General features: G+C 36.8%; 1 protein-coding gene across 7 annotated transcripts in view; it reads right to left on the reverse strand.

Moving 5' to 3' along the window:
- The window catches only part of PIBF1 (progesterone immunomodulatory binding factor 1), a 120459-nt gene that overhangs the window by 95477 nt on the left and 4676 nt on the right, over positions 1-20306 (reverse strand). For 6 of the 7 annotated variants that reach the window (XM_061367752.1, XM_061367758.1, XM_061367756.1 and 3 more), the window contains exons 5-7: positions 14651-14770; positions 5792-5925; positions 3659-3767 (exon numbers count right to left, since the gene is read on the reverse strand). In XM_061367752.1, coding sequence (XP_061223736.1) covers positions 3659-3767; positions 5792-5925; positions 14651-14770 — 363 coding nt within the window. The remainder of the gene's footprint in view (positions 1-3658; positions 3768-5791; positions 5926-14650; positions 14771-20306) is intronic. The other variant, XM_061367753.1, reaches the window with a different exon arrangement.

A 20306-nucleotide genomic window follows, 5' to 3' on the forward strand; every position in this document is an offset into this window, starting at 1 on the left:
GAACCAGAAGACTCTATTTACACTTAAGTTTAATGTAAGTTGGTAAAGCTTTATGCTGAAAAAGGACTAAGAAAATTACAGTTTTACGAGTTTTTTTTACTTATTTCTGATAGTTGGCACCTGAAAAAGAGGTAAAGTGTCCCTTAATTTACCTCAGTATCTAAGTAGTACTGAAGTAATGAATAGTGATAGTATTGAATAGCACTACATCAGAAATACTGATGTCAAGTCTTGGTGACAATGTCATAATACTGGCTACACCATTCTCAGAAACAGAAGTGGAAATTTTAAGGCCACCAGAGACATTGTTGCTCCATAAACAAATGGTAAAACTGCTATTTCTAGGGCTGAAGTATATCATGACTGCTGTGGACAAGCTAGTGTTCCAGGCCAGCACCAAAGAGCATTACACATGCCTTGTTTTGACTTTCATTTTGCATGGTGTTGCTACAGAAGACTGAACTGATCAGAATCAGAAACGAGTATCCTGTGAGTCTCTAACAGCCTTCCCAATCAACAGATCAGTCTCCCTCACTATTCCAAGAAGAAAGTGGGGTGGGAGCAAGTAGTCTCAATCTATTTCAGGTGAACATTGTCAGAGAACAGCCACAAAGCATAAGGGCACTGATGCAGAGCAGCCCGACTCAGTCATGATAGCAAAACACAGTTTTATCACATTAAATATTTTTTGCCATTTAAGCTCCTGAGGACTTCACATGTCATGTTCAAAGAATGATAATAGGTTATATGTACATCCACAGTGAACACAGACATCTTGGATTACTACATGAACAAAGAAATCTAGGAGTTACTACCCTTCTAACTCCTCCTCCCCTGGAATAAATACTGTGTAAACACGATTGTATGCTCTTCCAACTCAGAACTTGTAATACTGTATAAGCATACACAAAAAACATCACAGACATTTCAGGACATTCAAGTAATCACAGTTTGAAGGGGTATTTTAGTTTAAATTAGTGCTAGTTTTATTTCCTCTCAGATCAATCTAGTATAAAGTTAATGAAAAAAAACATCATTGCTGTTATACTGAAGTATTTGATGCATAAATACAAGCTTGATGTGCATGACAATACTTTTTTGGGCACTGTTATATGCTGACAGTAAACCTGTATTTTGATGTCCCCTTACAATGCTAGAGCACTGATGAATAAGCAGCCTAACAAAGCCCTCGGACCAATATCAAAATCAAGAATATAAAAAAGTATTTTCTAACAGAAACTGTTTCTTCCCTAGTGTTTCAGAGAATCTCTGTGGCTAGCTGTAAAATTAGCCAGAAGACTTCTACCCTTAAAGCAGTAGTTATAGACACTAATTTATCTGTAACAATGTTACACTGAGATATCAAGGAAGGCAATCTTCCCTGAATTCTCTCAGGTGTAACTGGTCTCATCTGTTTAGCTGCCAAAGTGTTAACACACAAAGATCCTTCATTTGATGCCTGCATGGACTAATAGAGTCAAGAACAACCTTCTCATGCAGTACCTCTTTCAAATCACATTTCAACATAAATTCACAAATTAATTCGAAACAGCTAATCGTTTTGCTATTTTTTCTGAAAAGATCTCTACAGAAACACAGCTTAAAAATAGTCTTATTTTTCGTCAAAGTTGCGCTGAGCTACAAACTATCAAAGATAATACCAAGCTGAAAAAGTTTCTCTTTCTCAAGATTCACTAAGTCTCTTCTCTCTCCCAAAAAGCTGTTGCAAAGCTACACTGACATCAGATGAAGGAAAGAATACCTTAATGACTTGTTAGTTTTGGATGATTTTATCATCCAAATATTCTCTACATATATTACTCTTTGAGTCCCTTGACCCAAAAGTTATCATACATGCCCAGTGAGGGAGCCATCACTGAAGACATTTCATGACACATGGATGAATGAATTACTGAACAGAGAAGTAGCAAGGGACATTTCTCTTGACCGGACACACCTCACACCCTTGGAACAGCAGAAACACATTCCCCTGTGCAAGACTAGTGCTACAAGAATGGCAGTGACCGAGACCCATCACCCTAGTGGAAGCCCTGCCCAAAAGGGAAGCAGCACTGGAATTCCTCTTGTCAAAATGCAGTATCACAGTAAGATGTCCAGGATGGCTGTCTCTCTATTTATTACACAGAATTAACCTCTGTAAAGACAAACTGAAGGAAACTTTGTGCAACTGAACCATTACTTTACTAGAGTCACAAAGAAGAAAAACTATTGATGTCTAGAAAAAAAATAATACACAACAAAACATAAGCCATACAGTAGCTCTGCCCTCCTGTCACTATTGGTTGGAAAGAATTAAAGCTAATTAGGTCTGCACCTTTTGAGGGACAGAACATACAAGCATTCAGCTTCCACTGGTAGATTTTCCCCTTGGGCCTCCCAGGTTCCTGAACTTGTTGCCAGAGTTCAGAAGGCTGAAGCAAAGGAAGGCTAAAGCAAAGGAAGGCTAAGCTAGAGACCTAAAAAAATGGCATATACATAATGCCTAAGGGATAATGAAAAGCATTTGACCAATGTTGAGGGAGATAGCCAACGCTGTTGCGAGCCTGCCCATCTGTTTGAAAGATCATAGCAAGTGAGCAGGGCTCCTGATGATGCAGAATTCACCTTCAAGAAGGAAGACCCAGGGAACTGTGGACTTGTGAATCTAACCTCAGTCCCTGCAAAAGTTGGATTTCAGGAGGAAACAAATCTTCCTGCAAGCAATATTCATGCATATGGAGGATAAGGTGACTGCAAACAACTAGCATGGATTTACCAAGGCCAAACTGTGCCTAGCAAACCTGACAAGTAAGTTGGTTCTATGGATGAGGGCATAGATGTTCATGTCAGTTACATAGACTTTTGCATGGCTTTCATTTATCTCACATAACACCTCTATGGGAAAATGGGCAAAATATGGACTGGATACGCAAATATCAGTTGAACAAACTAAACATGAGCCAGAAGTGTGCCCTGACAGCAAAGACAGCCAAGTGCCTACTAGGCTATATTAGAGACCATGAAGAAAATAGTCTCAAGAAATTTATTATTATCCTGTGTTCAGTACTTGTGAAACTGTACTTGACATGCTATGTGCATTCTGATTTCCTCCTGAAAACATACATTAACATACTGGAGCAAGACCAGATGTCATCTCTGCCAAGATAGTCATGGACTTCAGCACATGATGTACACAGGTTTGAGAGAAATGTTTTTTTTTTTTTTTCAACCTTCAGAAATGAAATCTGGGTGGGGAAAAATCTTGTTATCTTCACCTATCCAACTGGCATGCATAGGAAGAGCCAGACTCTTGGAACTGCATACTGACTGGACAAGAGACAACTGAAAAAACCTGCAACAACACTGATTAGATTTTACAAAAACATTTTCTTAAAGAGGGTGGATAAACACTGTAACAGATTATCCAGAAAGCCTGTGGAATCTCCATTCTTGGAGATTCAAAACCTGACTAAGCCCTAAGTAACCTGATGTAAGCTGGCTCTGCACTGCATGGGTGGGTTGGACCAGCTGGTCTCCTTAGAGCCATTCTAATGTGAATTATTCCATGATCCTACAAGTGATCCTGACAGACTTAATCAGACAAAGAATCAAATTCCTGAAGTGAAGAAATAGACAATTACTGAAATAAAAACTTTACCTCTTTCGATAAGTCACCTCTTTCTTTAGCTTGTGCTTTGTGTGACACCTCTAATATTTCATATTTTCTTCTGAGTTCTGACAATTCCTGTTCAAATGTATCACGTTCACTGTTAAAATAAAGTGAAAATGTTAGATGAATGAAGTGTAACAAACAACAATCCTGTGCATTTGTAATCCCTCAGCCTTTCAGTTCATGATTCTGACTTCCAGTCACTCACAAGGTAATTAGTGATAATCCTACCTTTGCCAGTGGTTAACACCTGGAACAATACCTATTATATAGAAGAATTTTCATAATTTCTAAGTATTAAAAAAAATCCTAAATTATAACACAATAATAATGAATTACCATCATAAATTATTTAATTCTCCTCTGATTATTATTCTTTAGTGTAACTTTGGCCTATACATTTCTCCTCTTAGCAATGAACTGTAAGTATCCTTGTCCATCCTTTTAGTATGATGCTATTTCCCACAACATTCTCTTGAGTCTTTTTCAGCCACTGAAGTTTGATGGAAAAGTAAAGCTACTTCTTTCCTATCTTCCTAATCAAACAGAAAGCAATGTATACTTGTTCTTAGTTGCTAGTTTCCCTTGTATAGTCTCTTGACACCAGAGGAGGTTGTACTACTCTCTTCATGTTTAAAATACACATGACACAGCTGTAAAAATTATGTTGGTTTCCTAAATAAAAGTGCTTTCCATATGCACAAAGAAGCAGCTCTGTCTCCACTCTATCTGACCTTGTCAGAACAGTGAAATGAATGACCCAGTATGAGCTTGCAGTTTGGAAAAAAAGCTAACCATTTTTTTATTAAGCATAGCATAGTTTTAAAACTGAGATAACGTAGTACACCAGAACTAGAAGATTTGACATGGCACTTTTAAAGACTGAAACAAGCCTGGAAGTGATTAACTCCTGCAATGCTCCCAAATATCCTCATGCAGTCATGCCAACAGCGCTCTCCCCTTCCCTTCGTCTGTGCCTACCCAGATGAATACAACCTACTCTCAATATAGTTTTGGCACATTCATTCATAACTTTTTTCAACTTGACTATTTTAAATGTATACTCTTAAACACTGGGGCCATTCACATGAACATTATTCAATCCATCTATTAAGATGCAGTTGCACACGGGAGGCAAACCATAGCATCAATCCATCCTATTTGCAAAAAGCTTCCAGGTAGATTCCAAGGTTGTTTTAGTACACATAACTGTGAACAGTTATCCAGAATGAAGACTGTCCTTCAAATGATTTTGTGGTAAAGTCATTTATGTCAGTAAGTATGCTTGAATTCATTCACTGTGAACAACTAAGGAGCTGACAGGGTGTTTTCTGTTCATAATCTCAATTTTTGAATCCATTCCCCAACAAATGTGCCAAAAGCCAGATTTCGTGTACTGGCAAGCACACTAAATAAGCCATTTGGAAGCTGGATTGTCAAGTATAAATCTGTATTTATAGAAAGTCCATTTTCACTATTTTGCAGTTGTTGTTTACAAAATGCACATTCAAAGCATAGGCTAGAACTGCAAAATCTGTATTTAAAAAATGAAGAGACACTGGAGCTTTCTGCAGTTAAACCAATTCACTAAAGTAACCCTAAGACAGAGGGTTACTTTGCAGTAACAGACTCTAACAGAGGTCTTATAACAGCTCTTTCAAATTCATGGTTACAAGGCTATCTTAAGTTATAAATATTAATTCCCAAGGTCCTGCACTTTTTATTCACTGTGTAGTCACCACACAGTAGAGCACAGGGCCTTTTGTTAGATCACTGCTTTTACTCTAAGGAAAAAGGAGTACTTGTTCTAAGCTGCTTGGCATCAACAGCTCCCATTTCTTCAGCTGCAATGTGACTGGTAGGCTCTTCTGAAAACACAGTAAATCCCCAAATATAAACTTCCAGGGAGATAATTTGGTGCATCAGAATTCAACAGGTTGTTCATCTTATGACTGTAATATACTACAGGAAACAATTGAACCAGCAGTGGATTAAGGTAAGGAAAAATATCTGTGGTGTACTTAAGCCAAAAAATCAAATTAAAAACTCTAATCAATCAAGGTTGAAGTTTTTCTATTAACATTTGTATATAAGTAGAACACTTGAATGACAGATACCTACCGTTTTACTTTATCATAGTTCTCTTGCCTGTAATCACCTTGCTGAATCATTTGCTTTGTATCAGCCAGTTCCAGTGTTAAACGCTGACATCTTATCTCAAGCTCTGACCGAGTTCTCCTCTCATCTTCATAGCTCTAGAAGATAAGACATTTTGAAATTATCAAAGCTACACTGATATTTACTTAAAGCAATCACCAACTAAGCTTTGTGAAGACCTGTTATGAACATTCAAGTAGTAGCATTTGTATTTGGAAATCTAGCAGCTATCACAAAGTAACCAGCCATACTGATACTCAACTTACTTTTTATATTATTCTACATAGGTGATTAATGTACCTAATTTTTTCTAACACATCTGTCCACGGGCACAACTTCCAAGGCCAGTAAACCTCATATATGCAGCTGGTGGTCTACAAACCTATAGTTGGAGCACAAAAGTCACACTCACTTTACAATATTTTCAAACAATTTCCCATGTGAAGACATATGCCGGTCAAATCAGGAATCTTCCCAAATTCTCTCATTATATGAAAAGTTTCAGCCAGTTACTCCCAAATTGTATCTGGTAATTTATGTTTGCTGAAACATATTCGAATCATAGAATAGTTAGGGTTGGAAAGGACCTTAAGATCATCTAGTTTCAAACCCCCTGCCATAGGCAGGGACACCTCACACTACACCATGTCATCCAAGACTCTGTTCAGCTTGGCCTTGAACACTGACAGGGACGGAGTAGTCACAGCTTCCTTGGGCAACCTGTTCCAGTGCCTCACTACCCTCCCAGTAAAGAACTTCTTTGTTACATCTATCCTAAACTTCCCCTGTTTAAGTCTGAACCTGTTAATCCTTGTCCTACCTCTACAGTCCCTAATGAAGAGTCCCTCCCCACCATCCCTGCAGGTCCCCTTCAGATACTGGAAGGCTGCTATGAGGTGTCCACACAGCCTTCTCTTCTCCAGGCTGAACAGCCCGGACTTTCTCAGCCTGTCTTCATAGGGGAGGTGCTTAAGTCCCATGATCATCCCTGCAGCCCTCCTCTGGACTTGCTCCAACAAAATATCATCCAAAGCTTTGGTGGAGGGAGTGAAAAAAGGAAAAAGAAAATGGTGTTTATTTGCTTATTTAATGGTCTATAAGCCTTAATTTCCATCTTCCATTCTTTGTCCTCCTCATATACATTGAGAGACTACTATGCAAACTAGAAAAAAGGACCAAAGCAAGAGAACACACAGAAAGCAGAAGTCTTTTAAAACACTGGTTATTCCTTTTGAAGATAACTAGATTTCCTAATTATCATATTCCTCTTTCCCACTCCCCACAGGAATAGCAGACCTCTGTACATTAATACCCAACCTAGACTCATTTCTCAGCTTTTTCTCCAAAGTACAAATTTACCTTACAAAATTTATATAAATTTACCTTATTTGCTTGTCCAAAATGATGTACTACTTAGCAATCTCTTCACAAAACCAACAAAAAATAAGACTCAGCCACCTATGCTAGGGAAAACAGATGGACAGCATAAAAAATTGCCTGCTAAAACCTTGAGAATACCTTCTGGACATCTAGATCTTTTTTCCATCTTCTGTCTCTCAGAATACTCCTGAGTTCTGCTTTTTTTTCTGCTATGGTTGATATATGGCAAGTTCGATAATAGATTCTTGATAAACAATAACTCCATCTGGTTTTATCAAATGGACATCACAGTATTACTCACTGAAGGTGAACACTGCTTTAAGATGTAATTACTGAACTAAACATTTAACCACTGCAAAATAAATTTATTTTGCAAAGAGGAACATTGTATGAGTGCGTAACTTTTCAACATAAACTGAAAGCTATGTTTCATACATTATAAGAGAGTATAGCAATTGTGTCTAGCTAGTTTTTAATAGACACTAAACCATGTCACCCAAGGCTCTGTACAACCTGGTCTTGAACACCAACAGAGATGGAGCATTTACAACTTCCTTAGGCAACCCATTCCAGTGCCTCACCACCCTCACAGTAAAGAACTTCTTCCTTATATCTAATCTAAACTTCCTCTGTTTAAGTTTTAACCTGTTACCCCTTGTTCTATCACTACAGTCCTTAATGAAGAGTTACTCCCCAGGATCCTTATAGGCCCCCTTCAGATACTGGAAGGCAGCAGTGTCATGTAACAATATAATAACTGAGAGAAGGAGGTTAAGTTCTACCTTTGAAGTGATACTAAGACATAACTATACAGTTTGACGCTTAAAAAAATAATTACAGAAAGGAGGGGTTGTTTTGGTTTGTTTGGTTTTTAAAGATAACTGTAATTCTTGAAGAAATACTAGTTCTTCTACACAGGTCATTGTTTTCTAACTACCTAATCTCTTAGATATCAAAGTTGTATTTTAATCACAAGAAGAAATATGGAAGACAAGCTAATAAACAGCCTATAGGTTAACACACAAAATCCCCTATACAGTAGGCATATCTCCAGGTAGCAGACACACAAGCTTCTGGACTTCTATAGCAATACATCTTAAAGACATACAATCAAGGTGTCTGTGCTGCTTAGGCGGAATAAGTCTTGCTTTGCACGTAGTGAAGTTAATTAAGTTTATAACAATGTCCATACGCCCTGAACTGACTTTAAGATCTCTGCAAAGAAACAGCATTATCTTTCAATTTATCTTCAAGAGATAGCTTGGAAGTCACGATGAAGTCATGTCCTGCTGAGGCAAAAAGGGGACTTTTAAAGGGATCAAGATACAGATCAATTTCAAGGACAGGAATGAGGTCCTAAAAATAACACCAGTAAATAAAAATAACTTAAGTAAGCCCACAAGTGTGAAGAAAAAATTGTGATGATCCTGCGAGCAATGTATAACTTTTCTTCAGCTTCTTATTAATTTTTGTTACTGCAAAGCAGCAAATCAGATGAGGCGGCTAAACCAAACAAATCTGACATGTGTGAGATGGGTAGGCAAAGGCAAACATTGCCTAAAGAAACTGTTAACAGAGCTGTCCAAAAGACCCAGTATTAACCAGTACAGGTCATTTCTGCAAAATACATGAAGCAGTCCCTACCAAGAAGTGATTCCATTTGGTTTACAAACACTGTCAACGGATGGATGTGTTGAGCAAGAAGATTCTGAACTTGACTGATATGCACCATTTAAAAAACAAACTTGTAGAGAAACTAGAGATCTAATGACAGACCTCAGTTTTATGTATCCTCCATCTGGAATTAATAGCAGCTTATAGCAAGTCACTTGAATAAACACCTCTCTAAATTTCAAGTACAAAAATCGGGTGGCATACTTTTTGAACAAAGTTAGTGACACATAATACATGGTAGGGATTAGCTGATCTTTCAAAAAGTCTTTGGGGATAAGAAGATAAACAACAGAAATGCAAGGAAAAGATTAATCAGCCAATCAACCAGAAGAAGCATGACTTCTTCACACTGTCTACAGATAAGCCAGTGGAAGAAAGTGATTCTGCTTTTAAAAAGCTTACTTGAAAGAACTTCATCCTTGAAGGACCACTTACACAAGCCAGCACTTTCTGCTTGTATACTAAGGTACCTAAAGGCCCTAGGCAAATGTAAAGCTACTATAACTATTGTAATGTGAAAAACAATTCCCTCAAGTTATTTAGATAAGGTGCTGCTACTTAGTAAAGATGACATTTTGCTTTAATACATTTACACAGTATGTATTCAAAAATTATTGGTCAATACATTATTTATTTGAATTACAACATCTCAAATATCAGGAAGAAGTTATACATAACTGGATGAATAAGGCATCTCTTCCAGCATGCTGATATGAAATTGGTAATCTGTCAAGGACTCTAGACAGGACACTCCCCATCACTAAAAATAATAAACAAAATGTTGAGCTACTTCCAAAACAGGGAAGCCCTGCAAGAAGGACAGGAAAGAAAAACTATGGCATAACTGCAAAAGAAAGTGGGATATAAGAAGTATATAAAAAGCTCTTTCTCTCTCTGGATCTGAGCTGTCCAGAATCTGCAGTGAAATATTTTCAGGTGAAAAGGATCTTTGAGATCATTGTATCAGACACTGGAATTAAGCCATTTGGTACTTCTGAATAACAACTAGTAGTTTATATGAGCCATATGTATACGTCGAAAGAGATACAAAGATACTGGACAGAAAAGGAGCTTTCATAGATAAGTTAGTTTTCCTGAGACTTCGAAATGTTAAACTGCTGCCCCAAGATAACAGTTATTGGTAGCATATTCTTCTTTGCAGTTTTATCCTGGACAAGGTAAGTATTAATAATAATGAAGGCAGGAAGGCATACATCCCATCTTAGACTGAGGCCTTATCTATCCTTTCTAAGAGAGATGTGAAGACCAAGTAAGCAAAGCACTCCCTGAAATAATTGGTGTCAGGAAGCTGGTGAAGGATTCTGGAGTGCAACGTTGAATTATAGATGTTCAAACTTCAGAAGAGATCTTAGGGAACATAGTCCTTCTGGAGTAGCAATGGTAGTCTCAATTTTACAATATTCAGATACATCTAGTGGTGACTGATCCTTTGAGTCAGACTGATCCTTTGAGCAATAGCTTAGCTCATTCTTTGAAGACCATAGAAATATTTTTCCTCCAGCTGGGAAACATTACCACAGAGAAAATTGTTAGGTATGCCTAGCTAAGCCTGACAGCAACTAATCCTGATTCAGAGACGTCTTGGAAAGAATCCTTGCCTTACATACATCCAGCTTCATCTGTAGGCTAACCATAGCTTTTAGATAACTGTCATACTATAAATTTGATTGCAAGTCTTAAAGACAATGTTACAGGGGGAAAAAAAAACAAACTAAAGAAAGGAAGCCTTGATAAAACTGTATCAAGATCGAATTCCAGGAAAACATTGTCAAGAAACTCATAACCAGAGAAGAAAGCAATATTTAATCTTCTAGGCCTACAAAGAAAAGCAGAATTTCCTTCATAGACATTCTCCCAGTCTTGAGAGAAACACACAAGCAGTAAATTACATCTGTTTGAGGGAAGGTTATAACCACTTTGGAAGCAAACAACTCTGAAAATAGTACACTAATGTTCAGCATGGGAACACACACATCAGAACCTGGTTTTGTTTCTGGGAAGCTCCTGGTAATACAACCCTACAGCTGGACTTCCCTCTATCTGTACCACCGAAGGTGGTGGTGCCAACATTGTTTATACTTTAAGTACTGAACACTGTAAAAGGACCAAAACAAGTCTAGTGGAAGGTGTCCCTGCCCATTGGCAAGGGGTGGGGTGTGGTGTGTTAACGTCCCTTCTGACCCATTTGATTTGATTATATGATTTAATAACAGATCAGTCAGCACTGCAGTATAAGAACATGGCTTTTACCCGTTCCACTGACTCCTCCCCAGTCTGTTGCTGCTGCACCTAGAAAAAGAGGACCACACTGGTCTAAATTACAGATGGAATCACTGTGTATAGAGCACCATTAACTCTGTGGTAGTACTGCAGAACCACTTAGCCTGACCACTTTAAAAACAGAAAGTGGTGACAGATCTTTTCACACTAGCTTTGTTTATCAGATTATGTTCCAGTGCTAGAAATCAGTCTTCATGCTGTTCTCTGCTACTAGTTGTCAGAAACAGCTCCCCACCCTACTGAGTCTGTGTTACAGATTCAGCGGGCTTTGATTAAATGCTAACTCAGATCAGCAACAGACAATCAACAAGAGAACTTTGTTACCAAGTTCTAAACTTTTAGTGGTCTTACTCTTGGGATACTAAGAATTAAATGAGTGCTGACAGGGGCCGATACACACTTAGGACCTTCTGCCACTTCTGAACAAACTAAAGATATTTTCATATACCTAGAATACAAATACAGGTGATGAAGATTTGAAAGATGTGTTTCATGTCCTGAAGTCAGCACTTTTGCCTACTACAAATGAATTAATGAATGGCCTAGAGATAAGAATATGAGGATTTGTCAAATCTTAGAAACTTGGTTTCTACAAGGCTACAATGACAATTCAATTTTTAGAGAACCAAGCTTTCTATCTCATACAGCTGGATACTTATAAACTCAGTTGGCTAAGAGGCCACAACGCCAGGCAACTGCACCTGTTTTTGTGCCAGGTGAGGTCTGTTGTGCCAAGAGTTTCTTTCTCCTGGTGGGTGTTCCCCTCCACCCCCCAAACAACAAACAAACAAACAAACAAAAAAGGCAGCATGTAGCAAAAAAAGATTTGGTGCGTTCGAAGACCTTATTTTATATAACCAGTACTCAGACATATTGGCTCATCTTAATAGCATCCAGACAATAGAACTGTGCATCTCTGCTTTCTCACAAAACACTATATAAAGGCCCATGAGCAAAGAAAACAAAATAATGTGTCTTGTTTTGGAGTATGAACAGAAGAACAGTGAAATGAGAGCTCATTTCCTTTGACCAAATTAAAGGACTACAGCCATCCTGTCACAAAATAACATAGCTGATACTAGGCAACAGTTGTCTTATTTGATGAATTAATTTCACATTGAAATTTTCCTAGAACTGGCTTAACATACTAGACAAGTTTGAATTTTCCTTTAAACTTTTTCAGTTCTCTGTTGGCTAGATAAACTTCCCTGAGTCTATACCCAATTGTCTTGTATTTCCCATTAGTCTCTAGGTGAATACCTACACATATGAAACTTACTCAAACCTAGTCTGTCAGCCATGAACAATCAGAAAAGCCCCGAGCCATTAGTAATTCATAAAAAAAATTGGGCTAAGCACATATTTTAGCTCCTTTCTATATTCCACAAAGAAGAAAAAACAACGTGTTGAAACTCATTAGGGAGAGTATTAATGATGTGCAACAGTAGGAAAAAAAATGCTTATTGTAGGAAGTGGTTTATTCTCACAGAGGGAAGGGAAAAAAAAAAAAGTAATAGATTGTCTTAACTTCAGTGATGTCTGCATCTCAAATATCTGTATCGGTAGTTTCCTAATGAACTTTTAAAGAAGAGACATGTGTTAATAAATAATGTAGAGAACAGAAATACTGCAACTGTTGCAGAAAACTTAAGGAATATTGGATGGCAAATCAGAGAAAGGATATGAAGAGTGTAAGTTATTTAAAAACAGAAAAGAAGCTTCAGCAACTGTGTTTCATGTATCTGGTAATAAAGAATAATTGGAATACTACAAAAGCAGTAAAAGAAGAGTGTAAGATGTTAAGTAAGACTCTGAATAAAACCCTGATTTATTTCCTACTGATAAATTCCTTGCAGTAAAGCCTGGCCTTATTTAAGGAACTCAAGTAAGTTACCCTGAGAGTACACCTTGAAACCACTTCTTCATAAACTGCAAGAGATGCATACATTAGTTTTAGTGTGTTAAGTGCATTACAGATTCTGAAGTACCCTCATACATTGGTGATGCTCCTCACTATCTGAAACAGCATGAGGTACCTTGATACATTGAACTCATCAAGTCACTAAGTCAAATCAGAACTTGTCAGAAGCAAAACAGACTTCTAAGTCTCTCTGCACATAAAATACCTCATCTCAGGTCCCATACAGATCACCTCTGCATAACGGATAGGGTGAAGACTTGGGTTTGGAGGAGTGTATATATGGAAAAACTGTAGTAAGTGAACCTAAGAATCCTAAGGAGTAATTTTTATTAATGACTGTAAGCCCTTTTATTTTTTTTTAACTTGTCACATTTCAGCAACTGGATCTCTTCCCCAATTGGTTTTGGCTTGGGTTTTTCCATTTAAACGAGGTATTCCTTCTTAGTAATTGTCTCTCATTTTAACCATGATTATGGAAACAGAGTATAAGCATTCAAATAACCACCTCGCTTCAACACAGGCAACATTCTAGTGCTTTTTCATCAACATCAAAAGCCTAGTAAACTTCAAACTTGGAAAAATATAATCAGTAGGAAAGGTGGATACTGCCACCTTGTGGTATAAAAAGAACAAAATTACATGTTTCTATATTAAAGAAAGGTCAATATACCACGAAAATTGTTTCTAGCAAAACTTTGTTATCTACTATCCTGTTAAGCTGCTGTATTAAAAATTCAGATGTCACTCAAGTCTCAGAAGACTGAAATCCTCCTGTAGAATTTTATTAAATCAAAGCACATTAAATGTACAATGAAGCAAAATGAATGCTCAGATAAATTAGTTATGTTATGGCTAGAGATGATTACAAAATAATGTTGAAGCACATAAATACCCAAATTTTTTTGACTACTTTTAATTCAATTAAAAAAAGAAATGAAAATTATATGAATTTCACAAAGATGATCCTGTACAGTTAATAACTTTACAGCTGATTATTCCGTAAGTTAATTCTGAAGCCAAAAAAACGAAAAAAAAAAAAAAAAAAAAAGTTGTAGCTAAAGAATAAGGTCAGAAGTAGCAAACTGACAGTGGCATTAAAGTCCCTGCTGGCCACAATTTGGATAAACACACACTAGGTACCTGAAGCTGTCTTACCACAGCTCCAGATTTATGCAGAACTAAGGTAAAATACAAATCTTCCTAGTTGTATGCATATTAAGTATATTATAAATGTTCATAAATACCTTAAAAAATACATTCTTCATATACTGTTTCAGCGCCTTTGCTCTTTGCAAATAATAAATAAATATATTTAGATAATTTGTTTTGCTATTTCTGGCATTTATAACATACCTGAAATTATCTTTTTCTTTAGTATAGAAATAAATAGGAAATTCAAATATAGAAGTTGAAAAGCAGAAGAGTCAACTCCAAAGAATTCTTTAAAAACGCATTTTTAGGTTATCTAAAAATGAAGGTGAAGCAAATTGAGGTTTTTGCAATACATTTACACACTTTCTTAACTGAAATAATTATGATGCACAGACCTCTGTTAGACACTTCAGTTGCGACCTGTACCCAGTTAGTTCTTCCGTTAGGCTCTCTTTTTTCATCTGTAGATCACTTAACTCTTTTCGTAAGGAATGGACTACCTCATAGAACAGAATCTAGAAGAACAAGATATATATTGAAAATTGAGAGACTAGCAAAACTGCAAACACAAAGCCACAGTTAAAAAAAACCCCAAACAAAAACAAACAAACAAACCCGAAACAAAATAAAGGCCCACAAAAACAATACAGTCCCCAGCTTAACATTTTATGGCAATAATTCATCAAATGATTTCTAGTGCAAACAAGGAACCTGGCTGGGGCTAGGGAAATGTTAAAGCAAAGACAGTGGTTTTTCTTTAAGACACTGACAACAGCAGCAAAGAATTAATCAGTTTGTGTTTGGCACTGAAAGGAGGAATAAAGGTCTTCAACTAAGGCAGCTCTCTGGCTGCCTGATTAAAAAGCAGAGCTACTAAGGGACCACATGTTCCCTCCCTCTTACTTGTGCCAAACCTAGGGCCTATTTGATTAACATTGCAAAAAAGAAAAAAAAGAAAAAAGAAAGTAAGCCTATTTAGCAATAAACCAACATGACTTACTAACTTTCCCCAAGCCAATATAAATTTTTATGGGGTGTGTAAAAATGGGGAGAAATTAGCTTTGTTTTCTGCCAGTTCAGTGTGCTGAATTCGCATCAAAATGCAAGAGCAAGCACAGGAAGCAGAACAGCCCATGACCAAGAAAAGCCACAACAACCCCCCCCACACACACTTTTCAGCATTGACAGGCTGCTGTATGGGTTCAGCTACATCACGCAACTATGCCTCTGACAGAATCTGCCCTGCTAAATTAACACTGAAAAAAAAAATCCATGTAAAAGGATGAAAAAAAAAAATAAAATCCTGTAACAGATACTCCTGTCTCTTCCCTCACTGGCATAGTCTCAGACAAGTAAATCTCAGATCCATAAAACTCTTCCAGAACATTTGTACTGAACAAGAAAAAAATACTAGAAAAACACAGTACTAAACCATAAAGCCAGCAGTAAAAAACAAACCCCAAACCCCCAAAACAAAAAGACAAAAAGAGACAAAGAAGAAAGAGTTTTTTTGATATACACCCACACACACGTACACAGATCTTATTACTCCTAAATTAACCTGATACCTTATAATGTTTGTTTTGGGGGATGAAAAGAACAGATAATTAAGCACTATTTTCATGCAAAAGCTTCTCCATACCCCTCTATCATGAATGCTTTGTTTGATATATGATTAAAGAAGAAATACAAGCAAGAAAGCACAGACAGAATTCAAGAGCAAGTTGTACTACACTTCCATGCAGAAGACAAGTCTGTTTTGCTACCTGTAAACAACAAAAGACAAAGAAAAGTTCCACGTATATTCCACATAATTGACAGCATACCACAGAAGCCATGGAAATGTGTGATGTAAATATAGGTGAAGTTTGCTTTAGACAACAAAGCAAATGTGTAACATAATTGGAAGACTAACAGTAAGGCAGAAAAACTGAAATTTTCTTTAAAGTGGTGGGGTTTTTTTTTGTTTTCAAGTTTTTCCAAATTCTGTGCTTGTTAAAAGCTGCAGTTGCTTGAATCTGTTGTACTCAACAAGAGAGCTTCACTTTTCATCCTTACCTTCAGATGCAAAACAAACATAAGCTAAAGTAAGACATATGCTGTAAATTTGAAACAACTTCTTATTGAAAAAATGAAAGCTTTCCCAAAATACAGCTGTTATTTTTAAGATGGTAAGAAGGTATTCTCAGTTCATTATGGCTAAGTTTACACATCAAATGAAGAAACTGAAGGACATTTTAAAACAACAGTTCATTTAAAAAAGAAATAAGGTAAGATCACTTTTTTGTTCATGTTCTGAAAATTCCAAATGACAAGTCAAACCATCAGATGCTACAGCAGTTAAAACTAGAAAATAGAAATTTTCTATTTCGAGAAGTGAACTAACTGCATAATATTGCTTTATTTTACTGCTTCATTCCTATTTTTTCTTGCATTATGCCAATATTCAAGGAGTTTTTTCATGTCCATCTACAAAATCCTGTTGTTTTAATTGGTTTGCATGAAAACAAACAAGCAAAGATAGTTTTGTGGCTTCTTTCTAACTTCCAAACTACTACATCAGGCTTCAGCTACTTCAAAGCAGTAATTTTTCTGCCTCTTCTCTATAGCTTCCGCTGACTAGTTTTCACCTATGTGGACTCTTTAAGAACATGTCCGATTACATCTGAAATCAAGCAACTGACTTTTAATCAAATCCTCTTCCCTCCCCCAAAAATATTATTTTTTTTCTTTAAAAATAACCTTGACTGTCATTAATTGGTAACTAAAACACCATGGGTTTTTTAAACCACACATACTTTTTCCCTTAAGCTCTTGTCTTTTGATTGTGGTTTCCTTAGGAAACCTAACTTACGCCATCATGCCACATTTACTTCCCAAACTGCCACAATCTTAAAATAGATTATCCAGTATCAACCTAGGATGTCATGGGATATAGGTATCAAGATAGGTGTATCTATCTGCACAGCCTTCCTGAGAAAAGATCAATCTATGGTAATACGAAAGTGCAAATGAATACAGACATGAGGGGAAGGTTGTAGCAGAAGTCAACTGTTATTTAACTTGCTTGACAGCAAATAAGGATTCATGTAACTCAGCAGTCAAATCACACACATTACCTCTTGTCGAGTTAATATAGCAGCAACAAAGATTATTCTAATGAGATTTCAGAAATAACGGTGTATCTTAAAAACAAATTTATATTCATGTGCTGTAAGGAAAAGGTCACCACTTTCCAGGCAATTTTTAAAAAACCTCTTAACATGTGCCCACCACCTTTTATGGAAAACAAAACTTAGCCTAAAAATGGGCGGGTGCAGAGGATGAAGAAGTTGCCTCCTGTTAAATAAAGTCATGTTGAAGTAGTTTCATCAGTTACTGCCTTCTTAAACAAAGGGTAAATGAGCTGTAGTTAGTAAAATGAGGACACTGGAAGACACAGTGATTGAAATTGGATCAAACAGAATTCACAGATGCCATTTTTAAACAACTTAGTGAAAAATTTTCAGGAGTATACAAGGCTCACTTTACTGAACAAATTAAGTGATTCAGCTGCCAAGCACCAGTTCAATGACCTGGAGTGCTTTAAAATTTTTAATATACTGTTTCTAAAAAAAAAATCATTCTTATAAACAGTAAAAAAAAAAAACCCTAGATTTTTTTACATATAAGTTAAAAAAAGTGTGATTTTTAAGAGGAAGATGCTTAAAACATCATTTTTCTTTTATCATCATTATTGGAACTAGATTATCTCTAAGGTCTCTTCTGACCCAAATTATTCTATGATTAACTTAAACAGGGGAAGTTTAGGTTAGACATAAGGAAGAAGTTCTTTACTGTGAGGGTCGTGAGGTACAGAAATGGGTTGCCCAAGGAGGCTGTAAATGGTCCATCCTTGGCAGTGTTCAAAGCCAGGTTGGACAGAGCCCGAGCCCTGGGCGACACAGTTTAGTGAGAGGCATCCCTGCCCATGGCAAAGGGGCTGGAACTTGATGATCTTAAGGTCCTTTCCAACCCTAACTATTCTATTATTCTATGATTAACATTAAACACTGCCTAATTTTTGCTCTATCGTGTCACTATTGCACCCCTTTGTGGTAGAACAGTGAAAACCATCTCATTTAATTCTATGTCCTGTTTGTCTATGTTACAATATTTCTATATACAAAATCTGTATTTAAACACTTCCTGCTGTTTTTCCATTATACCAGGTTTCAAATAAAGTATAAGATTATATATACAATTGCTTCTATCCTGGAGAATTGTAAAGCAGTATTTTATAATGGATAAACAGAAGAAAGTCTGGAAATTTCTTGCTCAACTCTTCTTTAAGCAAAACTTTCTCACCAAGGAGAATTTTATTCTCGTATCAATACACTACACTGTTAGTCTGCCCATAGTATGGAGTCAGAGATTTTATCTGCCTGAGAAATGCACAACTCTTCCTTAGGTGAGTAAAGCAGAAAACAGCATCAGAAAAATTCCTTATTCCCTTCAACTTTACTAGCTTTCTGAAGCAAGATGGATGCATACACAGTATATACAAAAATGTTCTGTAGCTTCTCAGCATCTGTTACAGCTAAACAACTCAATGTTAACGATAAACAATCACTAAGCTTAACCAATACTCTCATGCTCACGCTGATCCTGTTGCCAAAACAAGCTGGGAGAAGCAGAAAACAGCATCTTAATACAACAAGATGCTGTTTATGTCTTTGCTACAATGTCTTCTCAAGAAAAAAAAAAAACTGGTTTGACCAAAAAAGGACTTCTTCAGTCCTTTCCAAAGAAAGTGACATATATGTAAAGACTTCACTGAACACATACGTAGGGGAGTTTCTGTTTTAAAAGTAAAATTTACCGGTTGAATGCAAGAGCAAAAGAAAGGTAGATTAGAGGTAGAAGGTGGCTGTTATCTCTCCTGCTTCACATCCTTTTTAGAGTACCCTTCTACTCACAAATACAGTCTAAGCAATCTGTGCTGTGACACCTACACTTAAAGCAGCTGGCAAGGTTACTAACTCCTGGTATTTCTCCTGCCCAGCTACACGTTCTTTTTACTGACTGCCAATCAACTCCAAAGGCCTGGAACTTCCTGCATACCAATTTCAAGCAAGCTGACACAGATTTCAGTTTTTGTTTAAAATCTGCTTTTCTAATCATGGTGTTGCAGGAATCAACAAAACCCCTGAAATACTTCTGCAGAGGGCAGGGTACAGTGGGGAGCTAGGGGTAATGACCTAAGAGGCTCCAGCTAGGTGATCTGTTACTCATACAGAGCCTTAAAATTTTCCCAGTATTTTCAGAAGTCCAAGTTTTAGAACTTTTGAGAAGATGTTTCCAAGCACATCTTTTAGATAAGAATGACAAGTTATGCTTCTCTGTACATACTTTAGAGCACAGTATACCATTACTTTCATTCAGCAAGGGAACTCATTCATGCAACACTTATACCTCAACAAATCCACTAAGCTTTTTAAATTGTATTATTTACAGCTTCTTTAATAACTAGCTCTATAAATACGTAAAATGCTAATAATTTGGTGGATTAAGGTTTATATGTCCAAATCCTCTTCATTTCCAGAAGTGAGCCGGGATGGTCTGGACATATTCCACAGTTTGTGAAGGCACTGTCTTTTTACTGCAAGAAGAAATCCCCCTGCCCCTCTATCTACCCATATGCCATAATTAACAAACTTCTTAAATCAAGAAAATGAGTCTTACAGTAGTCTTTTAAGGTACACTTTATCTTCTGCATTTAGTCAGACAGGAAATGGACAGATGGAAAGCATGAGGGAAAGGTAAGAGATGTTTGCAACAGCCACCTTGACTTGCAGCTCTGGCAAGCCAAGTTTCAAATTACTTTTTTCAGCCTGCTGTATTTTAGATCATCAGCGTGTATCCACCATTTAATTGTAACACCCTGTCTGCTTAACCTGCTTAAAATATGTCAGCAATTCTAATCCTTTCAAGACATCAGAGTCTGGAATTAAAAAGTTTCCTCTTTATTGGAATCCTGTTGTTAAGAGACAGATCCAAAAGCACATCTGT

The sequence above is a fragment of the Neopsephotus bourkii genome, unplaced genomic scaffold (assembly GCF_033783945.1).
Source record: "Neopsephotus bourkii isolate Nb327-2 ecotype Australia unplaced genomic scaffold, CSIRO-AGI_Nbou_v1 NB_1394, whole genome shotgun sequence".
Classification (NCBI taxonomy): Eukaryota; Metazoa; Chordata; class Aves; order Psittaciformes; family Psittacidae; genus Neopsephotus; species Neopsephotus bourkii.